Genomic DNA, 10,390 nt, shown 5'->3' with positions numbered 1-10,390 from the left:
TTTTTCCTTATTAGTTGTAGGGTGGTAAGTTGTAACAACAGCAGCAGCACTCTTTGTTCTTGATAAATAATTTACAATTTAGGGATACATTGTAGATTTCTAAATGACTGTAATTTGAAGTAAATGAATATGGGGCTGTCCAGCACTAACAGTTTTAGATTTTTAAACTAAATTAATTACAACACTCCCTGGTTTAATACTCATATATTTGTAAATTTGGAGCCTTTTTATTGGCCATTGCAATGGACTAAGCTGCATTTTGGGGTCACGGGAATATTCACTTGCTTATCTTGTGTTTTCTTTTCTACTCACGCCAGCTGTGCAAACTAAAAGCAGATGTTTTGATTAAGCTTGCTTGGATCTGCCAGGAAATGGATAAAAGAAACGCAGTATTACGTCTCAGATGATGTCACGCTTCAGGTGACTGATGGGGCGGAACCCCGCGCACCTTCAAAGCCGGAATACTTCCTGAACCGGTACCTCAGCCGTATAAAAACCCGCAGCGCTTCTGAGCAGGGAGAGGGAGAGAGAAAGAGCTCACAGAGTTCACAAAGACTTAAAACAAAGCTACTACTGGACAGATTCAGTCAAATAGGCGACGTATTCGTATCCACAGGCTGCTCTAGAATCTCTGAGAAGGTAGGGACATTTGTGTTTACAAGATATCTTTTATTTAATTAGTTAAATTGTTGTGTAACGTGTAGACAAATGTCCGCATGCTCAATGTTGAACGAATAGCTCATTTGAAAGCATTTTATTTCTATTAGTGCAAATTTAGTGTCAAAAACTTTTTGTAAAATTAAAACAAATTAATATGAAATTGATATAATCAGCTATATATATATATATATATATATATATATATATATATATATATATATATATAAAAGAAAAAAAAGCCGGTTATATATATACTTTATACTTTTTCTGATACTAGTACTAATATTGACACTGGTACTAATATTTACTTCACTTTTACAACCAATATTAATTAAATTCTGAATTCTGAAAACTAATACATTTGAATAGAAATGATTCTGTTAAATTAGAAGAAAAGATGTTATATTGATGAGCATGTTTTTTTCAGTATTGTCTCTATGGTACAGTGAAGGTTAATTGACATAATAGGTTTAAATGTGTTCTCTAATAAATGGGAATCATTTATGTTTCACAGGCAGATTCTGCAAAAGGAATAGCAACCTCTCACCACATCTCAGCCATCAATCATGAATGAAATTCGTTTAGCTATCGACATTCTGCTCTTGTGTATATCCTGTGGAGCAAGTGCACTGGCAGCCATCAATCCCACTGCATCTTCATCTCTGCCAGCAACCAATTTCACTGATATTAAATATCTCACCGAGGCCGCAAACCTTCCCAAAACCAGACGGAAACGTTATATTTCCCAGAACGATATGGTCACTATTCTTGATTACCATAATAAAGTCAGAGGGAAAGTTTTCCCCCCAGCTTCAAACATGGAATATATGGTAAGTCACTTATAATAATTACCAATTTTAAAAATGAGTAGCCTGTGATACAATCAGGAACTGTTTGAAAAAAAAAAGTTCTGCTTGTTTGAACTTTTGGTCTGCACCCTCACGGCAGTTCATCGGGTTCAGTTGTTTTATTTATTTAATTGTATAATTACCTGGCATTTTGCCTGGAAAGCACATTGCTGCTGTTGTAGCTGGCCACGTGAACGTTGCACATGTTACTGCACTCATCACAGGATACAGGAATGACAAACTTCTCGGTGTCCTTTTGGCACCAGCAGCTGTTGAGCAGATTTAATTGGCTCAGACCACCAGAGTAGATCCTCTCCAGCGTTATCAATGTGTTAAGACTACAGCCAAGCACTGAAATACTTTCAAAAGTGCACAGTCATGGGAAATGCTGTATTAGATATGTTTCAATGGATCTAAATGTTTTGTTTGAACTCATTCTCTGATTTTACCATGATTAAAGGGGTAAAGATTATGTAATGGTCTACTATGTTAAGTAGTTTACCCACATTTTCCAGCATAAAATGTACATCCGTGGTTAATGACTTAAATCACTCAGGAATCAATCAAATGTGTTAATATTTGGGTCAATTTTGCTTTTAATCTTCATTTTATGGACAGAATTTGTACATCATGCTCTCTTAAAAAAACATTAAATAATGCAATGAATAAATTAATTTATTTTAGAAGACTGATGAAAGTGTATTTCATGTCTCAGGTCTGGGATGACTCTCTTGCAAAATCGGCTGAGCAGTGGGCGTCTACATGCATTTGGGAGCACGGTCCTCGCAATCTTCTTAGATTTCTTGGTCAGAACCTTTCAGTTCGAACAGGAAGGTATGCATCTCCACCCTCAGTCCCAGTTTGTGATCAGTGATGTTTACTGTACCAATGGACATTTAGGCTTGAAAGACCAAGATAAGCATTTCATCACAACATAATGAGATTTAGTGGTATGTTTGGATTGTTTACAGGTACAGATCCATTCTGCAGCTGGTGAAGCCCTGGCATGATGAAGTGAAGGACTATTCTTTTCCCTATCCTCGAGACTGCAATCCCAGATGTCCTCTTAAGTGCTATGGGCCAATGTGCACTCATTATACGCAAGTGAGTTGATTTAAGATGGTCTTTGTGTAATGAATTTCTTCAGGTATACTACCGTTCACAGTTTGGGGTCAGTAAAATGTATTTATTCTGAAAGAAATGAATACTTTTATTTAGCAAGGATGCATTAAATTGATCAAAAGTGACAGTAAAGACATTTGAAATGTAACAAAATATTTCTATTTCAAATAAATATCACGACTTCCTCAAAAATATTAAGCAGCACAACTGTTTTAAACATTGATAATAACAGAAAGTGCTTCTTGAGCACCAAATCAGCAGAATAAAATGATTTCTGAAGGATCATGTGACACTGAAGACTGGAGTAATGACTGCTGAAAATATTTTAAAATGTATTTAAAAAAAGAATGCGGTTATTTCATTATAATGCTGTTTTTACTGTATTTTTGATCAAATAAATGCAGCCTTGGTGAGCGTAAGAGACTTCTTTTAAAAAGACCACAAACTTTTGAACATCAGTGTTTATCATTTCCATTTGACCATTGCTCACTTGTTGCTTACGTTTTACCAGATGGTGTGGGCAACCTCGAATAAAGTAGGATGCGCCATCCACACTTGCCATAATATGAATGTTTGGGGTTCAGTATGGAAGAGGGCAACATACTTGGTGTGCAACTATTCTCCAAAGTAAGTATATGTTTTCTGTTCTGTAGCTTAACTGCAGACTCCAGAACACTTTTCACTAACATAATTAGGCTAAGCTAGCAATTTGGCACTCTTCTGTTAAAAAATGTTTTTGACATGGACATCCACGGGGCTTTCTGGTTCAAAGACTTAGACGACCTCTCACATTCCTGCCGCATGTGGAATTTTAGCAGAATTCTGCCTCTAATTCCAGAATCAAAGCACCATGATCTTGTGTGGCTGGCAACTTGTGACTGACATGTGACCTCGTTCTTTCAGTCTAATTGGGCAGCGCGCTTGAAAAAAATTCTTAGGCTACTGCAGAGCAAGTTATTTTTAAACTCTTGTAAAGACCCGACTTACTATCTGAGAACTAGTCAAAGTAGATCCGGATTGATTTAAAGCATGTCTCCTCGTGGAATCAAAATAGAAACGCAGTTAAAATGGGAATATGAAATCTAGTATGCTTCATGTCAAAGCTAATTTCAAACAGTTTAGTTTAATATATCTCACTGGTCAATGTTGATACTATTGTTGTTTACAGGGGGAACTGGATTGGTGAGGCCCCGTATAAAGTAGGTGTTCCTTGTTCCACGTGCCCTCCGAGCTATGGAGGATCATGCAGTAACAACATGTGCTTTCCTGCTGTGAACTCAAATTACCTGCACTGGTTCAAATGAACACAGACAGACAGAATGCACATGCCCCATTACAGAGACACTGTCCCTCATGGGAATTTGCACAACATTCCTGCATCACCCTGTTTTTTTTAATATTATGGGCCATATAGGACCATGGGTTGCAAGGCAGCAAGTTTTTAAAGACATGTACATAACTTATTTTTCAGTGTTTATACCATTATATTGTTTTGTGTATGTACCCATTTATAGGAAACTTATTTATAGTTTATTTCCTGAGAGGGACTCTACTGTGATCTGTCAAGTCAGGATTGGTGCTTACAGTACTCAACCGTAACTGTATTCAGAGATCACGAGGTGCAGTTGCCTAAATTCCCATCAGGCCTTGTTAGCAAGTCTAACATTGTGCGTTGTCTGTAGTCCCAGACTGTTCCTAAAGGGATAATTCACCCAAAAATGAACATTCTGTCATAGTTTACTCACCCTCATGTCGTTTTAAACTCTGTGGAAGACAAAAGAAGACATTTTAGAAGAATTTTTCAGCTGTTTTTGTCTATTATGGAAGTCTTGGACCCCGTTGACTTTTCTTGTATGGACAGAAACTACTGAAACATTCTTCTAAATATAATCCCACAGATGATATTCTGTTATGATTTACTCATCCTCATGTCATTCCAAACCTGTATGACTTACTTAGAAAGGAAAAGAATGTTGGTAATGCTGAAGCTGTTTGGTTTCTGACATTCTTCAAAGTATCTTCTATGTTCAACCGAAGAAACAATGTCTGTAACAACATGGGGATGAGTAAATAATGACAGAATTGTCATTTTAGGGTGAACTATCCCTTTAATTCATATGATGTCATGTCTATTAACCCTGGTGGTTGACTTTTGGTGCTTCAGAATAAATGTTAAGCTAGTTTTTCTTGAACTGGGCTCAGACACAATATAACTTCACTGGTTTGAATACACTCACTGGTATCCTTAGTAATGCTTTGCTTTGGGTCTTCCCTCTTGGAAGGTTTCCACATGCTTAAAGCTTACAAGCGTGTGCTTGGGGCTTAGAAATCGTGGATTAGGCATCATTTGGAAAAACCTCTGCATTTTGCAATCCCAGAAAGAGCATTTAGTGAGATGGCTAATCATGCTGTACCCACCTGAAATGTTGAGGCGGATTAACATGGAAACATGTTTGTGTAAGTGCACCTTATAATGTTTTTTAAATGTATTTGTATTGAAGACTCATTATTTGTGATTTTTACCAATTGTACATACATGTATTATGAATTCAGCAGTGCAGTCTCTACAATGCATGCATAATAGTGGCACGTTATTGCATTGTATTGCACTGTGTTGATTTCACTTGTTTCGTTTTTGTTTTTTTAACTGCATCACACAAGCACTTGGAAAAATCTATCAGGCACTGCTCTGCATATGGAGGGGATATAAAGGGCTATTTATCCCTTCCCCTCCATAGATTCATAATGTTCAACATGACATTGTTTATAGAAATGGTATTTTCTGCTAAATTTAGTTCTGTAAAATATCATTTTTAATGATGTCATAGACTGCATCTTTTCATTGTGTTAATGTGTCTTTGTAGACCTCTGAAAAGTAGTTATGATGCTGGATTAAATGACCATAATGTACATTTGTGTATTTGCACCTATTGTGGCAGTAACAATTTATTTATCACCTGAAATAAGCTGTACATAACCTTTTTTTTATACAAATCTCTTTTTTTAATATAAATTTTGTTATTTAAACCTGTCATTTTGTGCCTCATTGCAAAGCAAAACCGTTCAAAGGTTTGGTGTCAGTACGATTTTAAGAAACTAATCAAAAATGTTTTTAGCATGGACACATTAAATTGATTAAAAGTGGCGTTAAAATTAAACTGCAACTGTTTTCAAAATTGATAATAAGAAATGTTTCTTGAGCAGCAAATCAGTAATGATGCTGAAAATTCAGCTTTGCCATCACTGGAATAAATAAAATTTAAAATATATGAAAATAGTAAACAGTGTTTTAAAATTGTAATAATATTCACAATATTACTGATTTATTGTGTTTTTGATCAAATGCAGCTTTGAGCATAAGAGACTTTTTTTCAAAAACATTAAAATATCAAATAACACCCATTACAACAGATTTTATGGTGAGAGTTTTGGATCAAGATTAGATGTTGAAAGAGACATCACCAGTGCTGGATGAGGGTTGAAATGATTTTGGACATTGCCCACAAGCAAAAACAAATACATTCAAACCAGAAAAATCTATTATTATTTGAAGTATGTGTTTCATAGAAGTAGGCTATAAACAAAACAAGAGCTGATAGTGATTATGGGATCTTTTGAAGAACTCTTTCTCATCCCTGTTTCTTTTGGTGCTCCGTTCACAATTTCACTAAGCACTGTAAGTGTAAGACCTCTTCCTTGATATGAAAACTGGTTACAAGTGTATCTTAATAAGAAAACCTTGACTTTGGCCTAGCTGATACCCGTCTTCTACACAAACAATATGTATAGATCTTAGGAAGAGGGGCCCTCAGTTCTGTAAAGGAGCGAACGAAACCGATGAACTCTGTGAAAGCTACAGGCTCCACCTCATGCACTCATTTGGGAACGGGTGGGGCGAGCAGGCAGACAGACTCTCACCGCTACCAAATTCAGCAGATTTGGAAGAAGTATGCAGATATCACAGGGAAATATGATGCCATAAATGTTTTGATCTATTGGACAGACACAGCTGTTCCTGTACAGACTTCCAGCTGTAAGAAGAGGCAGAATCCTGCCAATGCCGTACAAAGAATAACAGACCATCATACTTGGCCATCATACGGTCATCGAAAAAAAAGAACGCATGGTATGCAGTAGCTGTGAAAAAAATATGCCAAAACATTAAAAAGGTAGTGTTTCACAGGAAGGATGAAGTGGGTGTACAGTAATTCTGAATGGACAGGCTATGTCAGCTTAAAAAAATGTACTCTATTTGCTACCTTTCTTACTGGTTTTATTGCACACGATTCATCTGTCCATATTATTCAAAATAAAAATGTGCTAATCTTCATAATCTTTAATCAAAATGTAATAACTTTCACATCCTCTCAAACAACTTTCCTTTCCCACTAACGTCAATCTGACGACATGGACAGGGAAATTATCCAAATGTGTCATCCGCTTCTCTCCAACTACCTGTCTGTCGTGACGGCAACTAGTGTGGCAAAACAGAAATGGTGACAAAGTCCATTTTCACTCCAAAACTCTGATCCCCTTCCTTTACCTACACGCTGCCATTTTGGTTGTTGCTCTTAGTCTTTATTTCACATATACAACAATGCTATTTGTTTTCAACTAATAGGTCCCTTACATGCAATCTGCATGCAGCCACACCATTACTGCATGGCACAAGCTGAATGGCCTCTGGTGATCCTGCAGCCAATAAGATTGCTTGCTCAACATTTAAATAGTCTAGTTTAGTGTTTGCTTCAGGCTTGTCCTTTCTATGAAATGCACCCTCTTAAATGAACACTCCACTTTTTTTGGAAATAGTCTCATTTTCCAACTCCCCTAGAGTTAAACAGTGGAGTTTTACCATTTTTCAATGATATTACGCAGCGCCTGAAAATAGACCCCAGCTATGTAACTTCCAACCAAGTTGGTTATGTTGACGGAAGTTAGCCTATTTTCAGGCGCTGCGTAATATCATTGCGCCTGCTGCACCCATAGTATGGTAGCAAAGTTCCTTGATTATTACGCAGAAATGAGAGTATGTTCCTAGCCATATCGGTCTAGAAAATCGCTACTTTACATTTTCCGTCGGTCTTAGTACACGATGTAACTACAGAAGAGTCAAGTTTAAATAGGAAAAATTTCGAAACTCTTTGGTCATTTTTTTGAGAGAGATGCTAACAGTCTAATCAGATTCAATTATCTATGCTAAGCTATGCTAAAAGTGCTACCGCCAGACCCGGAGATCGGCTGAATGGATTCGAAAATGGTAAAACTCAACTGTTTAACTCTGGGGGAGTTGGAAAATGAGCCTATTTCCAAAAAAAGTGGAGTGTTCCTTTAAGCAGTGGTGGAATGTAATGAAGTAAAAATACTTCATTACTTTACTTAAGTAGGCCTACATTTTTCACGTATCTGTACTTTACTTAAGTAGAATCAATAGTGCATACTTTTGACTTTTACTTCGTTACTTTTTGCAGCAATTATTATACTTTCTACTCCACTACATTTCTACAACGTTTCGTTACATTTTTGTTACATTTTCTGATCAGTTTTCCCCTTGCCAAACAGGGATTGAAAAAAATCTCCATGTTTTCGGTGCTGACGCGATCATGTAACATGCAACTGTGGCGCTACCAATAAATCTGTCACAAAGAACCGGCAAAAGTAATGATTATGAATATGTAAAATATAACAAGGAGACATTTTAATTAATGCTGATGCGCGATCTTTGCAGTGAACGCGCCAGAGAGAAATGCACATTTCATACGGATTACATGCAGAAAACAGTCTGTTTTCTTTCGTTTTGAATTGTTCTGTTTAAAAGTACACATTTCAAGTTTTCTATATATATATATACATCTCAGGTCTGTGAGGCAAGTACAGACCTGAGTTTCGGTTCATGAGTTTAACCAGTTCACGCGCCCGCGCCTCCGTGTCCTGATCTATTTTCTGCTATATTTAGCCTACTTATTTATTAAATCCATGAAACATGAATGAAATATTGATTAAAATTAAGATACAATTAATACAAAACGAAATTCACAAGAAGGGCTTTTGAGGTCTCTGTGAATGTTTTAAAGCAGTATTTTGGTGCCGCTTTCAGAGCGCTCACGTGCAAAACGGAGAACTGACACGTCCGTAACATTGTTTTTTCCTCATAAATGTGAACACAAAAAATAAAATGAATATGATATGTTCTGTAATATGTTCTTCATCCGGTGGGTATTACTTTTGGTTTGCACAGTGAAATTCACAGAATTACTAAAAAATATTTTGCCACCTAAAAGTTAAAGATTTTTTTTGTATCACGTCCGTTATGGATTTATATTTCCCTCATATTAAAATATAAAACGCATGTGTCTGTAGACTAGTATTTTTCTAATGTCTGGACTTCTTTATTAAGGGAGTATGGATATATAAACAGTTTCAATTGGTATTTGAGAATTTACATTTCAAGTTTTTACTGCAATTGTCACGACCATAACGCTGGGATTGCCCAATTTTAAAGAATTTATCCAGGTCTACGTATTGTATAATGTTAACTTCAAATAAGGGGTGTGTCGCGATTCTGCCTTCTCACACTCACACCGCGACACAGGTTCGTGGATCCGAGTGTCAACGGTTTCATATTGCATATTGTTACAGCCCTAATTATATAGACATTAAGATAATAAATTGTTATGAAAGTACTTTTACTTTTAATACTTAAAGTACATTTAAAATCAGGTACTTTTTACTTTTTACTTAAGTAGGGTTTTCATTGTGGTACTTTTACTTTTACTAAAGTAAATATGTCTCTGGTTATTTGTACTTTTACTTAAGTACTGAGATTCAGTACTTCCTCCACCACTGCCTTTAAGATAAGTGAATGGTCTTTTATTGTTCCAAATCACTAAACAATGCATGGTCTGCAATGCATTTATCAATTCATTAATGAAGCAAACAAACATACATGTTCAAAATCATATTTGGTGTTTTACATGTTGTGTATGACGCAAGGAATGAATAATTAAGCATACAAGCAAGCATGAGAATATGCTTTAGTCAACAACAGCAGTAAATACAGGTTTAAAATCATTGTTGATGTATTGCAAGTTGCAAATGAGGCAGAGAATAAATAATTGACTATATAAGCAAAGCTAGCATGAGAGCATGCATTTTGAGTCAACAATAACAACAGCAGCAGCAGGAAGACAACTTTGTTGTGAGGTTACAGGCAAGCATAGCTTGTTTGTCGCATGACCATACTTTTGGATAGGCTTATTATAGGTTATTTTCTCCATCTCTCTCAGCTTGCAACATTATCATTTGCTTAAGTCAATAAGTCAACATAGTGCGTCTTCTGATTTGGTAAGTTAGAGCCATATTGACATCCAGGTACATATTGCTAAAATCAGGAGTAGGCTAAATAATTCTGGGATTCTCTAGCCCAGATACACACAGATCAAGTCACTAGATCTTAAGCCATTTGGCTTATGGTTCTCATGGCTCTTTGGAGCAGCATTGTACTGTATGTTTTGGTGATATATGTGCTTGTGTTGAAGGGCTGTAGTGTCCTATTGTCTTATCTCTGTGTGAGGATTTATGAATGTCTAATGCAGCAGCGTGTTTTACATGCATGTGTATTGTCATTCTTCTTTGTTCCTGCTGAATGAGAGCATTTCGTGTTTTTGTGTCAATTATGGCAAAAAAAAAAAAAAAAAACACAAAATGCTAGCGTTCGCTCTGAAAACAGCTAACGAAAAGCAAAAAATAAGGCATAAATA

The 10,390-nt window shown here is 36.2% G+C and overlaps 1 protein-coding gene across 2 annotated transcripts; it reads left to right on the top strand.

Moving 5' to 3' along the window:
* Positions 1 to 478: 478 nt before the first annotated feature.
* Positions 479 to 5,802, top strand: pi15a (peptidase inhibitor 15a). Of its 2 annotated transcripts, XR_014626094.1 has the most exons (7): positions 518 to 639; positions 1,175 to 1,490; positions 2,224 to 2,342; positions 2,480 to 2,612; positions 3,142 to 3,257; positions 3,799 to 4,321; positions 4,725 to 5,654. XR_014626094.1 is itself a non-coding variant. In XM_084398220.1 (6 exons), the coding sequence occupies exons 2-6, from the start codon at positions 1,227 to 1,229 to the stop codon at positions 3,932 to 3,934; spliced, it is 768 nt and encodes a 255-aa protein (XP_084254346.1). In that variant the 5' UTR covers positions 479 to 639; positions 1,175 to 1,226; the 3' UTR covers positions 3,935 to 5,802. The 2 variants fall into 2 exon arrangements, 1 of the variants encoding a protein (XP_084254346.1); XM_084398220.1 differs by having other exon boundaries at positions 479 to 639; positions 3,799 to 5,802.
* The last annotated feature ends 4,588 nt before the right edge of the window (positions 5,803 to 10,390 follow it).

The sequence above is a fragment of the Rutilus rutilus genome, assembly GCF_951802725.1.
Source record: "Rutilus rutilus genome assembly, chromosome: 24".
Classification (NCBI taxonomy): Eukaryota; Metazoa; Chordata; class Actinopteri; order Cypriniformes; family Leuciscidae; genus Rutilus; species Rutilus rutilus.
The sequence above is the reverse complement of the archived record's forward strand: the minus strand, read 5'-3'. Positions and strand labels throughout refer to the sequence as shown.

Coding starts and splice junctions, on each gene's coding strand:
- pi15a (XM_084398220.1), top strand. CDS start 1,227: ATGAATGAAATTCGTTTAGCTATCGACATTCTGCTCTTGTGTATATCC. Junction 1,491..2,223: donor CTTCAAACATGGAATATATG/GTAAGTCACTTA, acceptor TTCATGTCTCAG/GTCTGGGATGACTCTCTTGC. Junction 3,258..3,798: donor GTGTGCAACTATTCTCCAAA/GTAAGTATATGT, acceptor TGTTGTTTACAG/GGGGAACTGGATTGGTGAGG.